Source organism: Gymnodraco acuticeps, unplaced genomic scaffold, assembly GCF_902827175.1.
Source record: "Gymnodraco acuticeps unplaced genomic scaffold, fGymAcu1.1, whole genome shotgun sequence".
NCBI lineage: Eukaryota > Metazoa > Chordata > Actinopteri > Perciformes > Bathydraconidae > Gymnodraco > Gymnodraco acuticeps.
In genome coordinates, this window is record NW_022992265.1 from 363,304 (window position 1) to 384,093 (window position 20,790).

General features: G+C 42.1%; 1 protein-coding gene across 13 annotated transcripts in view; it reads left to right on the forward strand.

The window, feature by feature from the left end:
* synrg (synergin, gamma) overlaps positions 1-20,790 on the forward strand; it is a 38,943-nt gene that overhangs the window by 7,401 nt on the left and 10,752 nt on the right. For 4 of the 13 annotated variants that reach the window (XR_004568164.1, XM_034207019.1, XM_034207023.1 and 1 more), the window contains exons 7-17: positions 403-819; positions 2,235-2,513; positions 4,312-4,392; positions 4,529-4,725; positions 5,823-6,068; positions 9,661-9,800; positions 11,836-11,960; positions 12,544-12,606; positions 12,907-12,936; positions 13,971-14,936; positions 18,976-19,524. Coding sequence is in view for 12 of the 13 variants with exons in the window: in XM_034207019.1 (XP_034062910.1) it covers positions 403-819; positions 2,235-2,513; positions 4,312-4,392; positions 4,529-4,725; positions 5,823-6,068; positions 9,661-9,800; positions 11,836-11,960; positions 12,544-12,606; positions 12,907-12,936; positions 13,971-14,936; positions 18,976-19,524 (3,093 nt within the window). In the remaining variant the exon portion in view is untranslated. Of the gene's footprint in view, positions 1-70; positions 87-402; positions 820-2,234; positions 2,514-4,311; positions 4,393-4,528; positions 4,726-5,822; positions 6,069-9,660; positions 9,801-11,835; positions 11,961-12,543; positions 12,607-12,906; positions 12,937-13,970; positions 14,937-18,975; positions 19,525-20,790 lie in introns of those variants that run through there. The other 9 variants (XM_034207029.1, XM_034207020.1, XM_034207021.1 and 6 more) reach the window with 9 other exon arrangements.

The following is a 20,790-nucleotide window of genomic DNA, read 5'->3' on the forward strand; positions in this document are numbered from 1 at the left end:
GAAGAGTTTCACATTTGTATTATTTATTTTTGAAGCTACACAAATCTCGCAATTCATAAGAAAAAGAAAAGAGAACATTTAAAAATGTAAGTTGCACAGCTATGTTTTTTGTTCTTATCTCATTAATAATCTCAAGGCCCTTTTAGATGAACCTTGTGATCCACCCTTACAACCAGTTTGTTTTAGAATCATTATTCTGGCAGCTTTTACAATTTGATTATCGTTCGTCAGTTTAAATGCTTGTACTTTGTATTCAATCTAAATATTATTGAGTTTGCAGTTCTGCAATTTCCTTTTCGTATCTTTATCTCTCTCTTGCAATGGGCAGCCCGTTATTCATTCTTCATTGTAGTGTGTGTCATGTGTTGTGCCATCATCATCATTATTTCTTCATTTTTGCAGACTCATCGCCACCACACCTGTCTGTCACCACTCACTCCCTCCCCCCAGCTTTCTCCGAGGACACTGATGAGTTTAGTGACTTTCAGGGGCCTGTAGACGGCCCTGCCTCCTTCCCTCCGTCCTCCTCCACTTCCTCCACCTTTGGCTTTTCATCTCAGGCCCTCGCCCAGCCTTCGTCCTCTGCCCCCCCGACAGGTTTCTGTCAGGACGATGACGAGTTTAGTGACTTTGTTCAGGGTCCTCTCAATGCTTTCCCTCCCTCCAACTTCCACATGTCCTCTGAGGCCCAAGTCCAGCCTTCAGGTCTGTCCTCCACCTCTTCCTCCTCCCTCCCTCAGTCCCTCCCTGCCTCTGTGTCCATTCCCACTGATACCCAACACTCTGCTGTCAACACCAGCACCCAATCTACATGTCAAGGTAACTCCTTTTTCTTTGTTGACACCCCCCCTTCCCATCCTCATAGTTTACACCCAACCATTAACACTTTTTTTAACGTATAGAACTGCTTTCGTTGCTGATGCGTAATATTTCTGGATTGTGAGTTGGTTTTGGCCGGCGTTACAGTGTGAGAGCATGCAGCCAGCACAGCAGATGGCCTCATTACCCGAACCTTTAAAGTTACCAGACATCTCAAATAGGAACAACAAGGATGCGTAATCAATAAGAAGCCCATCTTGCTTCATCATTAGAAAGTGAAAATGTTTCTCAGTAGGTTTCAAACATATCGTAGCTGAATCCGTCATTCAAACTGAATCTGTTTTTTGGTTTTGATGGGAGACTGTCACACTCATGTGTCATCTGCCGTCTAATCTCTGGGATGAGCAGCTGCTCCGTGACAGCTCTCGGCCTCTAAACTATGAATGACAGGAAAGAGAGATCACCTTCTGTGCAGAGAAATACAACAGCTAGCCCTCAATCATCAAGTCTCATCCCCCAATTCCTCTGAGAGATTTCTGACCTAGTTGTTTAGCATCTCGAATAAGAAGATTAGATGGCCTCAGGATCAAGGAGAGAGACTTAAGGAATATTTCAAGAAGCTTACTGTGAAAAAATTATCATTTTTTTCTTGTTCAGATGATAAAGAATCAAAGTTGAAGGTTGTACACTGTTTATTGGCTCTTTGAAAATGTGCAAGGTGAAAATCAAGGAATAATACACTATATGCAAGCAGGAATGTAACAGGAACCCACGTATAGAGCAGCAAGCACATACATATACTGTAACCATCAAGATATAAAGGTTGATATTTGCTAAGATAACATTTCTTTCATTTGGTGGGGTATTAACCTACTACTCGGTAACCATGCTAATGAGCCCAGCCTCAGTTCATTTATGGACATGTTTGGATCTGCAAGCATGTAATCATCAAGTTATTTGAGAGGGAATATTAGGTAAACCAGCATCAACAAAAAACAAGACACACAATTTGGTTTTAAAATAGCTGGGAGATTTGAGTTGAAACCTTCAATTGCCCTTTGATTATTACTGCTACAGTATGAGCCATTAGAAGTCAGGAAACAGGAGAACTGCCTTTCCTAGATGTGACTCTGCCACATTGATAAAACAGCTCTACATCTCTGAACAGGAATGCTTTGATATATTACACAAGACCAAACACACACTTTTTGTTGAAGGTGTGGTTCTTTAGCAAATAAGTAAAAACTTAAATTGACTGTTAATCAAAAAAAGGGCCAAAAAGTAAATACTGTATCTCCCTAATCCCCCTAAAGCAACAACAAGTGTAACCTGGCTTTAGAAAATGTTTAATCTTCAACTGCCGTGTAAAGCCAGTGTGTGTTATCAAGAAATCTGTTCCTCATTCATCCCCTCAGGCCCGTCCCTGGAAGAGAAGCTATTCTCCTCATGTGATCTTTCTGCTGATAGGACGGCGCAGTTTAGCTTTAAATCCAGGCAGAGTCTGGCTGAAATGGGTCCTAGAACTAAAGTTACAACCCAGTTTCACTCCAGCAATAAAGCGAGGAACTGGGCTGCAGCCCCCGAGGACTTGAGCTCTGTCTTCGTCTCAGAAAAGCTACCTGAGGCTCCGGTGTCAGCGCCAGGCGCCCCCCCATCAGCTGCTGCCTCGTCTCCTCAAACCCGTAGTGACAGTGGTGAGAGAAGTGCCTGCTTATTAGATTTCATAGCTTCTTCTTCTCTCCCTTGCTTTGCCGCACACAATCAAGGCAGTAGTTTTCGTTCTGTCCTCGGGAAATATTTTCACTCTTTCTAACCCTGACCAAATAATTCTGCACCTTTTGCAGCAGCTAAATCTATTCTATCTCTTTGCATCAGGGGTGGGGAACCTTTTTCCTCTCAAGGGCCATTTCAATTTTGTCAACATCCTCCGAGGGCCGTACAAATTATTGATCTCTGCTTAAAAATACTAAAATCACAGCCCAGTCATTTGGCCTTTCTTTCATGCTGTGCAAAGAAAAAGCAACCTCTTAATCCAGATATTTTACCATGACTCGCGCATGCATGCACGTGCACGGTTGTGGCATGACCAGCAAAAGAGAAAGATATGGACACAAGATGTGTGCAAATGTATTTAGTTTCCTATCCATATGAACATATGTTGAACATGGTTGTAGAAAAAGCTTCTTATATTTGTTAGCATAGCTAGCTAACCAGATGCCAATAACAACAAAGTTATTGACTGTATGATCAGTATGACAGATGAGCAGATCGCCACTGGGCTTTCAACTAAGACACAGCCACGCAAAAACTGCGGCATGTGTACGGCTCCTTTATCTGAAGTGCCGGAGCGGCGTTCTGGTGCTCTCCACAGAACTACACCCCTGTCAGACGAGACATATACCACGTGATGACACGTTAGGCTTGTGTTGTGTTCAAGGACCCTGACCGTAGCCAGGAAAAACAGGCATTTAATTATTTTGCGGTCTAGATTTCTAGAATTTTTTTTTTCTTTTATGCCTGTGTTTATAAATTACCTCGAGGGCCGTACCAAATGGTCTCGCGGTCCGTATACGGCCCGGAGGCCGGAGGTTCCCCACCCCTGCTTTGGATCATAATTGGTTTAACATCATATTCTCCACTGGTCATTATACTATTTTAGTTTCTGAAATGAAATCATGCTGACATTTTCTTCACCTCTGAGATTATCATGCAGTGGCGGGATCTTTACATCTTCTCCTAGTCTCTGCTCTTATTTCACCCCGCTTGAAACCTTTGTCCAAATCTCGGTGGACGGGCCTTCTTATGTTGCCGCTCTCCGCACACATTGTGGAAATGGTCTGTTAAGTTCCTGAGGTGATAACTCAATAATCTGCTGTCTGTTCCCCCGCTGAGTAACACCCTCTGGCGCATGCTGACTGCTTTGGTTTAACAGGGATGCGCACAGGGATGGAGCCCAAACATAATCCGAGCTGATTGTGCATGCCACTTGGCCAATCCTTTGTGCTGTTATTTGTTTGTCTGTGTCCGTGTCCTCCGTGATATCCAGGGAAATAAAGAGGCGCCTCATGGAGACGGGGGAGATTTGTAATAACATTCATTTAACTGCCCAAGACTGATGGGAGTAAACAGATGCCTTGCACAATAACAGATGCCTTGTTAGGGACTGGAAACAAACTATAGCTCTTTTTCTTTTTAAATTATTATTAATCTATTGCAGAAAAAAGTGTTTTGGGTCAAGGTAAAGCACAATCTGATTTTCTTTACATGACAATCTCCTGTCTCTCAGAGTGATTTTTAGATGTCTGATGTGGCAGGACGCTTGTGATTCAGTGCAGGGGAGCATTACGTCTGCACAGAGCCTTCCTGACATCAATTGTAGGATTTTGTTGAGCTCGATACAAGCAGGGCTCAGCTGCCAAGAGGCTTGGCAAATCGTATGCCCGGACACGGCTTTTGCTATAACAACTAACTGTGTTTGTTTGCTTGTAACAGCAGGTGTTGCCGTGTATCCACAACAAGAGCACATCCAGCCCATGCTGCCAGCATGGGTTTACAACGACAGCCTCATCCCAGGTTAACATTATATATAATATCAGATTTACACTGTTTTGTGGAAAATTATTTTAATTTCCAATGAAGCCGATAACTGAGTTGTATTCCTGTCAATTTCTGGCATACACTAAAATGATCCTTTCTGTTTTTTTCGTAGAAATGTTCCAGAAGGTTCTTGAATTCACCATGACTCCTGCAGGGATAGACACAGCCAAGCTCTACCCCATACTAATGTCCTCAGGTCTTCCTAGGGAAGCACTGGGGCAAATCTGGGCGTCAGCCAACCGCACAACGCCTGGCATGCTGACCAAGGAGGAGCTCTACACTGTACTTGCACTAATTGGCGTGGCACAGGTAAACACCTCAGTCAAAACAAATGATCCCTTAGATCGACTTCATTAATCATCCCCCATGGTGTTCACAAAGTTGCGCCATGAACTCCATACTGAAATAAGATGAGTTTGAAGGGGGAGAAAGAGGTAGCGCATTGACTTAGTCCTGTGAAGCATTGTAAGCCCAATATATGGCTGAGTCCCTATCAGCCGAGTTTGGCAGCAACTTCTTATCATCCTTAGCCCGGACCTGTCACCGCCACCCCTGGGAGGATGCAATTCTGCAGGCAGATCACGCAAAACTGCATGGCAGATCACGCAAAACTGCATGCCACTGCTTCCATGAGAGGAATAATAAAACACCATTGTTGATGTAAACCTAGAGCATAAAAAGCAAGCACAAAAAAGTGCTCTCTCCTGGGGGTTAGAGTCTGACAGGGACACCTGTTCAAAAGGAACTTGACTATAGAACAATTATTTACATACAAACATCAGCCTTTTTTCCTATTTAAGTAATTATATGATGAAATCAGATCAAAAGGTTCCTTTAGCCGCTGTGCCATGACACTTCTAATGATTTAAATGAACAATTTATTATTCATTTGACAAGTTTTGTGTACGTGAGCAGGTGTTAGTAATGAGGTGGCATTGACTAATAAATACAAGTTATTTAACTATGTGCTCGATGAGTAGATTTGACTGGATGAATGCTCATTATGTTTTTGGATTTCCAGTTTTTAAGGATGGTCTTCTTGGCGATAGATAGGCCAACAAATAGTCGTTTTGTGTTTCTCAGTGCTATTTCAACCAAGGATGAATCATAATTATATATAATGAATGCACTTTTCCGTGGAACCGACCTAGGTGTATACAGACAACTGATTCTGTTGTACAGTTTTTTTATTGTAGCAGAAGTAGCAGTAAGTCGTCATGATGAATCTAATGATCGTAAATCTTCCTCATCCATTTTTTTCAATAGTTTTTTAATACAATTAAACTATAGCACCAAGGAATCATTTTTTGGTTTTGGTATTTTCATTAGATTTGTGGCAGTAAGAAAAACGTAATAATAATAAACATCACTTGTAATATACTTTAAACCTGTCTCCTTTGTTACAGAGTGGCCTCCCAACGATGAATGTAGAAATCCTCGGTCAGTTCCCTTCTCCACCTGTGCCCAACTTGCCGGCCCTGGCTATGGCCCTGGCCCCTGTCATGCACCAGCAGCAGATGATGACCAAGCCCCAGGTTTCCATGGCGATGGCCATGCCCACACCAGCACCACCAGTCATGACCATGAAACCCACAGCCCCCGCTCCAGCCCCCTCAAACACTAACTTCATTGCCAGTTTCCCTGCTGCACAGGTAACAAGGTCATGCTTTAGTTCTGAATGTTCCTTTAGTTCTGAATGTTCCTTTAGTCCTGAATGTTCCTTTAGTTCTGAATGTTCCTTTAGTTCTGAATGTTCCTTTATGCTACGTTCACACCGGACGCGATGCGAATATTCGCTTCGCTCTAAACGCTCCTATCGCATCGCTCTAGTCGCTCGAGTTTCACCGCGGCTGCCGGCTCGCATCATTCAAACAAGACGCGCTGGCTCGGGAGCTACAACTACAACAAAATGAACATATTTTACCGTGATTAAATTGTAATACACGTTTCTAAATGATGCCGACGTAACAACATACTGATGGCGGTTAGTAAAAACCATGAATTAATGCTTGACAAGTCTGCAGGCAAAAACCTTTTAAAATGCTTGTTTTCTGAATGGAGATTGGGTCGACCAGGCTAAGCTAACGTTGTATATGCTCACTCCACACTCATAACAACGGCCTACAGACATAAATAAGCCAGCAACTGTATTCACCATGACACAGACAGTCTGGTTTGTTCTTGTTTAACTTGTGTCCAGTTTCTGAACAGATATGAGGAGCTGTGATCTCTGTGTGCTAACTGCTAACAGCTAATGGCTGATGTTTTCTGGTTTAACGTCAGTAACGGCAGGCTGAGATCCTCACCGCTGATTGGCTACCGCGAAAACGCGCCACGTGAATTTGGCGCTCGAGTTAAAAAAATTGAACTCTCGCGTTTGACGCGGCCCCCTTCAATCGCCTCAATCGCGTGATTCGCGCCGCGTCCACCGCTTCATGCGCGCCGTCGAAGCGAATTCGAGTCTGATCGTGTCTCTGCATTGACTTTACATGTAATCGCGCCGCCCCCAAACGTTGCATCGCGTCCGGTGTGAACGTAGCATAAGTCCTGAATGTTCCTTTAGTCCTGAATGTTCCTTTAGTCCTGAATGTTCCTTTAGTTCTGAATGTTCCTTTAGTTCTGAATGTTCCTTTAGTCCTGAATGTTCCTTTAGTCCTGCCTTTAGTTCTGAATGTTCCTTTAGTCCTGAATGTTCCTTTAGTCCTGCCTTTAGTTCTGAATGTTCCTTTAGGGTGCGTTCACACCTGCCTTGTATAGTCCGGTTGAATCGAACCCTGGTGCATTTAGCCGCTTGGTGCGGTTCATTTGGGTCGGTGTGAACACAATCTGAGACCTCTTAAGGGAACTAAACAACCGGACTCTGGTCCGGTAAAATAGGTGGTCTCGGAGCGCTTGCTAGTGAACTCTGGAGCGGTTTATTGCTGGTGTGAACACAATCCGCACCAAAACATAGGAAGCGTAGTATTTACGTGTCACAAGAACGCGGATATCTTCAAAATCTTTAGCGAAAGACTCTTTCAAGACATCCGCGGTTGTTTAGTTAAGTAAAAATTCTCTGTCAACTAGGCCTACATAAAAGTAATGAATGAATGTTTATTTATATAGCCCAATATCACAAATGTTACACTTGTCTCAGTGGACTTCACAGTTTGTACAGAATATCAGTATGACAATACGACACCCTCTGTCCTTAGACCCTCACATCGTACAAGGAAAAACTTCCGAAGAAACCCACAGTTTAAAGGGAAAATGGGAGAAACCTCAGGGAGAGCAACAGAGGAGGGATCCCTCTCCCAGGACGGACAGACGTGCAATAGATGCCGTGTGTAAATTGAAAAGATAATACATTTGCAACATAGGTAGTCCAAATGTTTGGAAATGCATGTCAGTAAGAACACCTGTCGTCGGTGAAACGCCCCTCCTTACTGCAGAACGTCTCTCATTGTGTATGTGCTATAATGTTTTTTAACGGACGTTGTCTGATTTATATAATCATATGCGCGGGCCGCTAGTGTCTGTTGATCTCCAGATTAACAACAGCATGAGAATAACCTGCCGAAAGTGTTGATGCTCCATGGCGGAGGCTCCGGTAGAAATTGCCGGGATTTGCGTTTTCACCATAGAGGTTTTTACCCCCTTAATGTCTGACCAATGGTTGAACAGCATTTCCGTGCACATGACTTGTGTTTAAAGTTTAAAGTTTATAGTCCGTTTGAGTTTTTGTGTGAACGCAAACCGAACCTTCTGAAAAATGAAACAATGTAACAAACTGTGGTCTGGTGCGCACCAGAGAGCGGACTATTAGGTGTGAATGCACCTTAGTCCTGAATGTTCCTTTAGTCCTGCCTTTAGTTCTGAATGTTCCTTTAGACCTGAATGTTCCTTTAGTCCTGAATGTTCCTTTAGTCCTGAATGTGCCTTTAGTTCTGAATGTTCCTAGTTCTGAATGTTCCTTTAGTCCTGAATGTTCCTTTAGTTCTGAATGTTCCTTTAGTCCTGAATGTTCCTAGTTCTGAATGTTCCTTTAGTTCTGAATGTTCCTTTAGTTCTGAATGTTCCTTTAGTTCTGAATGTTCCTTTAGTCCTGAATGTTCCTTTAGTTCTGAATGTTCCTTTAGTCCTGAATGTTCCTTTAGTCCTGAATGTTCCTTTAGACCTGAATGTTCCTTTAGTCCTGAATGTTCCTTTAGTTCTGAATGTTCCTTTAGTCCTGAATGTTCCTTTAGTCCTGAATGTTCCTTTAGTTCTGAATGTTCCTTTAGTCCTGAATGTTCCTTTAGTTCTGAATGTTCCTTTAGTCCTGAATGTTCCTTTAGTCCTGAATGTTCCTTTAGTTCTGAATGTTCCTTTAGTCCTGAATGTTCCTTTAGTCCTGAATGTTCCTTAAGTCCTGAATGTTCCTTTAGACCTGAATGTTCCTTTAGTCCTGCCTTTAGTTCTGAATGTTCCTTTAGTCCTGAATGTTCCTTTAGTCCTGCCTTTAGTTCTGAATGTTCCTTTAGTCCTGAATGTTCCTTTAGTCCTGAATGTTCCTTTAGTTCTGAATGTTCCTTTAGTCCTGAATGTTCCTTTAGTCCTGAATGTTCCTTTAGTTCTGAATGTTCCTTTAGTCCTGAATGTTCCTTTAGTCCTGAATGTTCCTTTAGTCCTGAATGTTCCTTTAGTCCTGAATGTTCCTTTAGACCTGAATGTTCCTTTAGTCCTGCCTTTAGTTCTGAATGTTCCTTTAGTCCTGAATGTTCCTTTAGTCCTGAATGTTCCTTAAGTCCTGAATGTTCCTTTAGTCCTGAATGTTCCTTTAGTCCTGCCTTTAGTTCTGAATGTTCCTTTAGTCCTGAATGTTCCTTTAGTCCTGAATGTTCCTTTAGTTCTGAATGTTCCTTTAGTCCTGAATGTTCCTTTAGTCCTGAATGTTCCTTTAGTTCTGAATGTTCCTTTAGTCCTGAATGTTCCTTTAGTTCTGAATGTTCCTTTAGTCCTGAATGTGCCTTTAGTTCTGAATGTTCCTAGTTCTGAATGTTCCTTTAGTCCTGAATGTTCCTTTAGTTCTGAATGTTCCTTTAGTCCTGAATGTGCCTTTAGTTCTGAATGTTCCTAGTTCTGAATGTTCCTTTAGTTCTGAATGTTCCTTTAGTCCTGAATGTTCCTTTAGTCCTGAATGTTCCTTTAGTCCTGAATGTTCCTTTAGTTCTGAATGTTCCTTTAGTAGATCTCAGCTGATTTACTAACACTCTGTTGGCTCAGGGGACCAAAGCCGATGACGACGACTTCCAGGACTTCCAGGAGGCTCCGAAGGCAGGAGCAGGAGAACCACCCTTCACTGAGTTTCAGGGGGAGTCCGGTGGAAGCTTCCCCCCCACCATCGCACCTCAGCATCAGAACATGTAAGGGCTGTGAGTGCAATTGAGACGCAGAGTAGGATTAATGATTAATTAACTATAATTACATATTTCGATACTGCAAAAAAAAAAATGTATTCCATCCAATTAGCTATATCTTAAAAAGCTAAAGGTTGTAGATTTTCACTGCCTGAAATGACCCTTATGCTGAGTTTACATTTCAGGAAATGCATGAAAGTATTTAGTATTCCTCATTATTTCTGTCTCCTTTCACACTGGAACTAGTTGTACTTTTATGCAGAAAGAGATGGAAAAGTTTCCATTAATCAGGGTCCAATATTCAGCCCTTTTTTGCTATTTATAGCTGAGCTATTCTGCATAATATTTGTGTCTTCTTGCTTTGTCTTTCTTGCAAACTGCACAGTCAGGCACACTGTCTTAATATCTCATAATAACCTCTCTAGAATAGCAATGAGATTGAGTCATCACTTAATGAATTCATTTCAGTGGACAGTAGATAAGCTCATTTTTTATATTACTTTCCAAGCCCCTTTGGAGATACTTCCCTTCCACAAAGAGAAAGCTGAAAGGCAGTTATCCTTTCTAAGACAAAGAGAAAGAAGGACAAAAATACCTCATATCTAAGTTGTGTGGGTGTTTTAGAATTCTTCCTATTTCTCCTCTGAAAACATACACTCTTGACTGTTTCAGCAATAAAAGAAGAATTCCCCACAGCCTGAGATCGCTGTCTAATTAAATGAGAAGCTGAGAAGCTCATGTTGGTATGGCAGACATAACTTACTGTCAGATGTGCTACAGAGAGAAGAAACTCGTGTTCGCTGGAGTGTGGCTTTCTTTGGTGTTTTGTATTCAAGTATCTAAAAAAATCAGCTACTTTTTACATTTTTATTTTAAAAAAAAGGTTGTTTCTCACAGTGGCTGCAAAACAACACAAATGGAAATACAAATCGTTGAATTGCTTGTGATACATACTGGAACCACGGAAAAGTTATACTTTTAAAATCAAAATCCTTATTTTATTTTCTAGTGATTTAGATCCCTCGAATGGTATCAATCTTATTTTTTAACTCTGAATAAGAAAGCAACTAAGTAAACTCCCCAAAATAAAAAACTGTTCTTTTAAATTTAAGTTGATTTAAAGGGGACCTATCATGCAAAATGCACTTTTGTACATCTTTTATACATGAATATTTGTCCCCGGTGTTCCAGGGAACTCACCAAGTGTCAGAAAATACAACCCTCTCTTTTCCTCCATACCCAAATCTTTTAAAAAACGGGGCTACAACGAGCGGATACAGATTCCATCCGACCCGACGTCAGCATAGTGGGCGGTGACGCTCTGCCTACATGGGCAACGCTCCACCTATCAGGAGAATGAGAAGTTGCCGTGGCATGGTAACAGCATGGTAACAGCATGGTAACAGCATGGTAACATGACGCTCGTGTCTCGCCCCCTCCTTTGCAGGGGGGGCGTGGTCAGCTGCAGCTCATTTGCCACAGAATCAGCCCTTGTGAAGACAGGGCTGGAATAGAGCAAAATGAGGCATGGCTAAAATGCATGATCTGTTTGGTATTTTGAAAAAAAAACTTCACAGACATGTTTTATATAGGTATGGCCCTACAATATATTATTCAAATATAGCATGATAGGTCCACTTTAAGTCAAGGTATATGTAATGGACAAGGGATTACATTATTTTATTTATTTGATGATTTTGTATTTTCTTTCTATGTGTTTTGTTTTTTTAATCTATGTTCGCTTGTTTGTTTACTTTAGTCGACATGCCTTTTTTTTCTTCTTATAATTGAGATGAGGTGCATAATGCCACACATTGCCAGCCTTCAGTGGTAATTGAACATACCGGCATTCAGTATTTTCATGTAAAAAGCTAAATGATAGATTATATTTCCCTCAGCTTCCATTATCGTCACAATAAAGCTTTTAACAAACATTCACCAAACTTGTGAGCGTGGAGCAAATGTTCACTCAGCTTATGGGGATTAAACTCTTCTTTTGAACTATTCCTCGTGTCTGACAGAAGCCTTTGTGTCCCTGCAGTGCGCCCGCCTTGCTGACTCCAGTGTCTGGGTCCTCGTCCGCCTCCATCACAGCCTCTGATAAGTACGCGGTCTTCAAGCAGCTGTCTGTGGATCAGCCTGCAGAGCCCACACCCCCCGTCTCAGGTACCTTCTAAACCTCACATAGAGTGGACATGGATTTGTTAGGAACAATATTTGCTCTCCATGTAATGCTGCAGCCAAGGCAAGGCCAGGCAAGTGTATTTATACAGCACCTTTTCAACACAAGGCAATTCAAAGTGCTTTACAAAAATGAAAGACATTAAGAGCATTAAGAAATAGTGCAGCAGAAACATTTTATAAAATGACAGTGAACCCTGGGGAAAAAAGCAGGTTAGGAAGGGAAGGGAAAATGTGATCCCTAGATATTTAAACTAACTCATAGATAATGTCAATAGTGAGTAATAAGGCAACTAATACTTCTCAAAGTCTAATATATTCAACCTCAATCCAGCTTTTTTATTACTTATTCAATAACATTGGTCCCTTAAATGCTACTACTGCAACCTAATGTGTACTTTAATAGTAATGCAGTGGAAATGATTCCCAAAGCAGCCAATATGAGGACACAGTTTTGTTGGTACCGTTTTAACTTCTTGCCATAGCAGACTGTAATAAGTGTACAACTGCTTCTCTGTTTATTCATTTGTTCAAACTTTATCCATTGTTTCTCTGTGTTTTGAACCAGATGGAGGAGACAAATACAGTGTGTTCAGACAGCTCGAGCCACCTGTTGACAAGAAACCATTTGGTAAGAAACTCAGCCCCACTTTCTTTTACTTTCAATAATTTTCTGTCTAAAACACTTAGAAATACTCAAAACATGGCGTTAGTATGAGACAATTCTTTGCAAAATGTCAAAGAGGACTTGTTGGGCTCTGAGATGGTCCCTAGTGTGAGATTTCCTCTAGTTAAGACTTCTTTTATAACTCGGGGAAAGTCAGGTCACTACAATGCCATGTTTAATGCAAACCTTTTTACGCTGTATCCTGTTTTGCAAGCCTGCCGTGTTGATACCAGTATGTTTCCCCTCCCTGTTTCATTAGAACAGTTTCCGATGGGGACAGCTCTTACAACTCCAGTAAGTCATGGTTTGCGGTGACCTTCCCTTGGCATTGTCAGGCTCCATCTCCTTAATGAGCCCATTAGTTATCTCTTTTCCACCGTACAGCGGCAGTGTGAACAGATTCTCTGTTTCAGTCCATGCATATCTTATACTGCTGAGGATGAACAAGCACTGAAACCCTTTTCAGACTTTTTCTTTGTGTTTTATTCAGTACATTTTTTTGAAATATTTCAGACAAATATATTCTTTTTCTGCTGCTCTTTTATACTTTGTGTCATTTTTCTCCTTGCAAAAACACATCCAACTTAACTGGTAATTTCCGTTCCTATTGAGTTTCATTAATTTATCTACAATAAAATAAAACAGCCCACTCTATATACAGTAATGATAACAAAAGGTACAAACTGTTAAAAATTATCGTTAAGACTCACATCATTGTATAGTTATACAATATAAGCAAAACACACAAATCCTTATATGGCTCACATAGCTACTCAAGTACACCGTCTAACATATTCTGACTCATTCTGTTGGCGACATTTATTTTTACTTTTCAGTATTACACTTTATTGTATTGTACAATATAAAAACTCATATATATATATATATGTTGCTGGTGTATAATCAAAGGATATATTTCTTCTAATATTATAAATGGTGGTCTCCGAGGGCTGTGTTACTTCAATGGGAGAAATATTCACCTTGAAAGTTGAGGACTTTCAAAGACAACAAGACAACAAGACAAAATAACTTGTTAAGATGGACTTTATTTTTGCAGAGTTGTTTCATCATGTTCTGTTTTTCAATGTAAACAGGTCTTTGCATGGTTGTGCGGGACTGTGTGTCTTTAGATGACGTAGGTTTTTGTGCAGTGATGTAGCATGCGGTTGGTTGGACACTCATTGACCAACAGAGTCATAAATAATCCAGCGTCTTCCTTTCTTTTAGGATATAAGAAGTTATGCAATCATGGCTGGTTCAGCTGTCAGTTACCCTTATAGTCGGCTATGATGTTTATTTTATATTAAAACGTTGTCTTTGGTTCGCAGGGGAAGGATTTGCAGATTTCAAGTCTGTCAGCGCTGATGATGGCTTCACAGACTTTAAAACCGCGGACAGCGTTTCTCCATTAGAACCTTCAGACCAGGCCAAGATCTTTCAACCTGCCTTCCCTTCTGCTTTCCCAACCTCTCAGTCTCTCCAGCAGCTCCCACAGCAGCAGCAGCCACCAGTGTCTCTTTCTCAGTCCAAAAATCCTCTCAACATGGCCGACCTGGACCTTTTCTCTTCTATAGCTCCTTCTGTTACTGCCCCCTCTGAGACAAAACCCAGCACATTCCCCTCAGTGTCCGTGCCCCCCTCTCTAGTGCTCCTACCAGGTGGAGCCAAACCTCCAGGGGGGGGTACGGATGATTTTGGGGATTTCGCCCTTTTTGGCACGGCCTCTGATGCCGCTCAAGCTTCAGCCGCAGGAGGAGCTGTGGCAGTGCCTCAGGACGACTTTGCAGACTTCATGGCATTTGGCAGTTCTGGTGGGGAGCCTAAAGGCGAGTGCGGCAGTGTGGGGGTCCCGGGGGGGGAGACCTCCACTCAGCAGAGGCCTCAGCAGGGCTCAGACAAGTATGACGTGTTCAAACAGCTGTCTCTGGAGGGAGGCCTGACCTACGAGGACACTAAGGAGAGCGGCGGCGGCTCCTACTCCTCTCTCAAGAGTGACACTGATGACTTTGCCGACTTTCAGTCATCCAAGTTTTGCACTGCGCTCGGGGCCTCGGAAAAGACTCTGGTGGACAAGGTGGCCGCCTTCAAACAGGCCAAAGAGGACTCGGCTTCTGTCAAGTCCCTGGACCTCCCGTCCATCGGGGGGAGCAGCGTAGGAAAGGATGACTCGGAGGACGCGCTCTCAGTGCAGCTGGACATGAAGCTCTCGGACATGGGCGGAGACCTGAAACACGTGATGTCGGACAGCTCTCTGGATCTGCCGGGTCTCTCGGCCCACCAGCCCCCCGCTACAGGTGAGGAATTAGTGCGATTGCTCTGGTGAGGCCCCGTCACACGCAGTATTAGATCCAAGGGGCCTCTCCTCCTCAGTGCCCTCTTGAGACAAACTAACAGGAGGGCAAAGTAATGAGGACCTAATTAAATGTAATATGCTCAAATACTGAAGACAGACGCAACACTACATGAATAACATATCAGATTAGACGCATCATTTAGTCCATTCTACATTTCATCATTCATCTCATTTATTTATGTTTTTATTTATGTATTTATTCCAATCCTTAGTTCCTTCCTCCCTCTTTTGATTTCCTCCCTCCCTACACTCGTATTATAATCGTAATGACTGAAAGGTCCTGGCCCATATCTCTTATTTATTTTCAAACGATCGGTGGTTGGTTTTGATGTGTTGGCCATCTTAGTTCATAGGGAAGGTCTGCGGCTGCTGTCTGTGCGGCTCGGATAAGCTCCCTCCGGTGTGCTTTTTGTAGAGGCGTGCGTGTTGTTGACGTGCCATGCAATCAAACGGAGAGGTTGAATTGAATACCAACAAGTACAGAGATTATTACGGTGGCGAATGCGATCCTGTCTTATTTATTTTATCACAGGTTTTGCACAATGGGCTAATGGGATAAAGGCATTGTCTGTAAGCCATCATTCACCTTCTAACGCTAGGCATTAGGTTGGTGCTGAGTGCGTAACATCATTTTGATTTGCTGAACATTAATTGTTTCTTTACATAGTAAACAAGCTATTTTGAAATAGAGCAACAGTTAATGTGTCACAAATGAAGCTGGGATGTTGGCCGCATCATAGAGGATGCTATTATCAGGCCGTTGAATGTGAATGTGCACATATTCGTCTTTATATACGTCCGGTATTGTATTACCCTGCAGTATTTTGAAACATCCCATGCAGTATTCTTTCAATCAAATGGCCCTCTAATTATGGGATGTTTTCATAGAAGTGTGTTGACTCTTTCCCCCCTACCTCATGTCCATGAAAGTGAAGATACATTTTAAATTGTGTTGTTGATGGGTTTATTATTTATTGAAAGACATTCTACCCAGTTTTGGTATTAATCAGGTTATGCACATTTCAGCTCTCCCTCCAGTGGTTATCATTTATTCATCGAGCATTTCACCTTCCATGGCTCATGTTACACAGGAAACATTCAACATCAGTTCCTCATATAACCTGAGGCGGCAGGCAACCGTTGTGAAGCCTTGCAACTCAAAACATTTTAGTTTTTCATTTTTTTTACTTTTCTTGGAGGCGTTTTTGCTACTGCTTATATCAGTGCCCAGTTTAACATTGATACATTCCCAGAACAGCTGCTCCACCTCGCCCTGTTTTCTCTTGTTTATCTGATGTTTTGTTCTCCGAGAGCTCTGGGACTGACCTGTTGTTAAAGTGTAGCAGGCCGAGCACCTCATTATGCTTTGCACTGTGTTATCAGACATGTTTGTAATCTTAAAGAGACAGTATTTTTTTTTTTTTAAAGGTTCCTTTTGAGGAATCTGATTCTATTTATTTACTCATTTAAAAATGATTTGACTGTTATCTGTGATACTGCGGCATGTATTATCACGTGTGGCTCTACGGTCTGGCTCTCTGAGAACATAATGACGTTAGTATTACCCTTCCTGCCTTGCTTTTTGCTGCAGTGTGCCTGCCTTTACAATTTGTGAAATTGACAAGAAAATAATACAGAATACCGTTTTCTGCATAACAGCAAGCTGTTTTTATGAAAGGACAAGATGTATACAGATTTAATAGTGTATTTTTAATACAGGAATATGAGCTCTTATTATGAAAGACTCCTTGATCTTGTTGTGATTTGCAAATTATGTAAATTAGCCTTCAGTATTTAGTAAGATGACAATATTTTAGGTTACCATTCCAAACCAAACATTGTTGTCTTAATGACTTATGATGTGCTATTATTTAGGGGATCATAAGAGTTTGTGCACATTACCCTGCTTTGACAACAAGTGCTGTAGCAAAGAAAAAGGATACTGTCTCTTTAAATCTGTTTATGCATCTGTGATTGGATGTAATTAAAACCCTATCTGGGATGTCAGGTTAAAGGATGGCCCTCTTTGTCTTCTGTAACCCTTTGAGCACTTGAACAAGACAATGTCATTTTGTACGCAGATCAATGCAGGCATTGTGACCATCTCATTTGCTATTGGAATATAAACCAGGACACAAATCCTATTTGATAATTGTAAATGTATAAAGATGGCAGCCTCTTAAATTGTGAAGTCCTCACTGCTCCTAAAGTGCAGTACACAGCCTTTCCAAACAAGCATTGATCCCCCCCCAGGTCCTCAAAGGGTTAATGCTTCCTGCCTTGAGCTTGCAATATGTTTTCGACCTGGCTTTTCAAGTGTTCTGTACTCTTATCTTTTCCAAAACACCTGTTGCTTTACGTCCTAATGGGTAAAACAAAGTCTGTCATCTCCCCAGAACTGATTGTAGTCTGTCAATGTGCCTTCTCATTCTAGTTCCTGCTTCTATATCCTCCGATTATCTTCCTTTGACCTTCTGGCTGTTTGTTTTCTCACGTTTAACCCTGAATCTGCATGCCCTTGTATACTAAATGACTGGAATCTAATTTTACAAGTGTAAGTTTGACAAACCTCTTGTAATAATAGAGCTCTTTCACAGTACTGTGTGACCTTTCTCTCTTTCTCTCTACTCACACTGTCGTAATAAACATTACTGTTGGTATTGCTCAAATGCGTACCGTCTTTATTTTTTCTCCTTTCCTTTCTTGAGATGCCACAAATTGATCTAATGACACAAAGCGTACAGCACTAGGTCCTTGTCAATTTCACAAATTGCTTTTTGTATCTATGGGGCTGTGTCATGCAACATAGGAAGGGTTTAACAAGGTCAACGGGTGTGGGGGTGTGTGTATGTGCGTGTGTGTCAGTGAGTATTAGTCGATCTCACATAACTGTTTCCTGTCCACACAGTTTAAGGAACAGAGCAGAAGTAGTGACAGGGAATATATGTTATTGATGTTGTTTGAGCCTTGAGACAAAATCCTTCAGGTTCCACTTAGTTTACAGAGATCAGCTTTTATTGTGGTTAGGAGAGCTGTTTGTCACAAATCAGAACAGCAAGTGTTGCCAGTGAAAAGAGAAAGGCACCGTTAGTATTTCTTGTGTTTCACCAAAATGATGGCAGTATTATATGTTTTGAACATGATTCAGCTCACACATCAAAACAACTTGTTTACTGTTTCCGAGGTCATTTGTTAAAACAGAACTCTCTAAAATGTGGGTGAGGGTATTCATTAGTGTTACAACAACTATCATTAGATACAATAATAATAGAGGTGTCTGCATTGTAGATATGCTGAGTTACAGTGTATGTGATTGCCTGTGTATTTCACAGTTTACTTTCACATGATTTTGAATGACACAATATCTGAAGGGGGTTATTTGACGATACATCTCATCAGTCCACTATTGCTACACGGAATAGATGATGCTACATAATATGACAGGGAAGTTATAGGATCAGTTCTCCCAAAATAACAAAATATGTCATGTTTGGAGACCTCTGTGACAATTTGGCACAATGATTGAAAAATGCTGTATCAATTATTCAACTGAAAAATCTCCTTTAAAAACACTTTGCTCCAGGTCATCCACAGAGAACTGCATCACATGGACTCTGTCTCAGGTTACAAGTCAGTCAAATGTGCAGAATATCAAAGGAAACCTGGGATATTGTTTTTAGAAAGGAGGTTTCTGTCTTTGTTTGGAATTCTCAATCCTGTTAGCACCAAAAACAACATCTGATGAACTTGTATTTTATTGGCTGAAGGTGGAAATGTCAGACAGATATATCAAAACCTGTCTGCAGGTCAAGGCTTCACTTGTAGGTGAAGATAGCTAATACACACAAGGAGCCTAAAATAGATGACGTAGTGATAATCCAATACATATCTCAGTCCTTCTTCCAGGCTCATTAATCGACCTCCTATCATGACAGCATCTATTCCTAGGAACCACCGGTATGTCTGTGTTGTCATTACAGATGGAGACGACATGAAATTTGACCCCTTTGGGACCTCTGCTCTCAGCACGCTGGCCAGCTATGACTGGTCAGACCGGGAGGAATGTCTGCCTGAGGTCCGAAAGCCTCAGGGCTTTGAAGGAGCTCCCCTTCCATCTTTAGTGCCAGCTCAGAGGAAGGAGCTGACCTTTGGCAGCACGGAAAACATCGCAAGCCGCTCCGTAGCAAAGATCACAACCTCCTTCGCCACCGAGGACAGCTCATCCACAGACGACAGGTTTGAAGCCTTTGCTGATTTTGGCTCCAGCGAACAGGGAGGTGTGGATGACGAGGACGACTTTGGGGATTTTGCCAGCACTGTTTCTGAAAAGTCCGACTCGCCCGCCGCCACCGCTGAGGCCGGCTCCGAGGGGAACCAGAGCGAGGCCTCTGATGAGTTTGGAGCCTTCCAGGCGGACAAGCCTAAGTTTGGCAAGTCTGACTTCCTCAAAGCCAGCGCTCAGACCAAAGTCAAGTCCAGTGAGGAGATGATCAAGAACGAACTGGCGACCTTTGACCTGTGTGTTCAAGGTGAGCTTCAACATTCATTTATCTATATACTTTTGGTTCTGAGAACATTTGATTGACAGTTTTTCTCAATAATCAGCCATTTAATTGATCAAGAATACAGTCATTATTGCAGCCCTAAATCTGTCGTTTAGAGAAGAAGAAGAAGAAGACATCCTTTCGTAATCCCTCACAGGGAAATATCGTTCTCCACTCTGTTGTGTTTACACACATAGCACACACAGGGAGGATATACATGCACAAACACAGAGGATAAAGTTTCAAGGTTAGGTGCCTTGCTCAAGGGCTCCTCGGCAGTGGCCCAGGAGGTGAACTGGCACCTCTCCAGCTACCAGCTAATCCGATTTTTGTTGTTGTTGGTCCGATCGGGACGTGAACCGGCGACCTTTCGGTCCCTAGAGACTGAGCCACTGCCGCCTTAGAGCATGTCTACTTTTAAATTGAAAGATGCCTCACACAATTTACTAGAACTCAAGATTATATATTTAAACAGTTATTTCCAAAATCCAAAATGACTCGGTTTACAATAATATTTCAAGGATTAAAAGCTGGAGTAGATGAATGTGTGCATGCTCTCTACCAATTTGCTGAAACGCTATAAACCTGTGGCTCAAAAAAAGACAACAACACTGTCACTCCTCTCTGCCACCCACCCCCACATGTTAGGCCCCTCAGATCTGTAATGAGGCTGTCAGACGTTAGATGGCAGTGTTGAGATGACCGCCCCGCTCTAATGGCAGTGACTGCTGAGATGGATTAGCAGAGGCCAAGAAATCCATGAGCACAAATTAACCGTATCCATCAAAAGGCTGTTCTTTTTTAAATGCTGTTTGCTGGTGTCATGCTCCACGAATAATTGATCAGCCTTTCCTGCACGGTGATAAAAGCTAATTTGCCCAATAGATTTATCTCCCTGTTCTGCGATAAATGTGTGTGAGGAAGAGGGCTCTACTTTCTCCTCCTCGCCCAGTGGAACAGTAATCTGATCATGGTGGAGCCTCTGGGTTCTGTGGAGGATGACGCATGTCTCTGTGGGTGGTGGAGGAGTTTGAGGAGGGTACATTACCTGTGTCTGGACAACACACACACACATACACTAACTGCCAGCCCCACTGGAATAGCCCGTGTTTGTTGTGGTACCCTGCCAGGATTTGTCCGTCTGTGAGTCCCTATGAATAATTCATACCTGAATATTTGTGCTTCTGTTTTGTAAGCAATTATTGTTTGTCACAAATGAAGTATTTACTCATGCTGTCCTTGTCCGGGTGG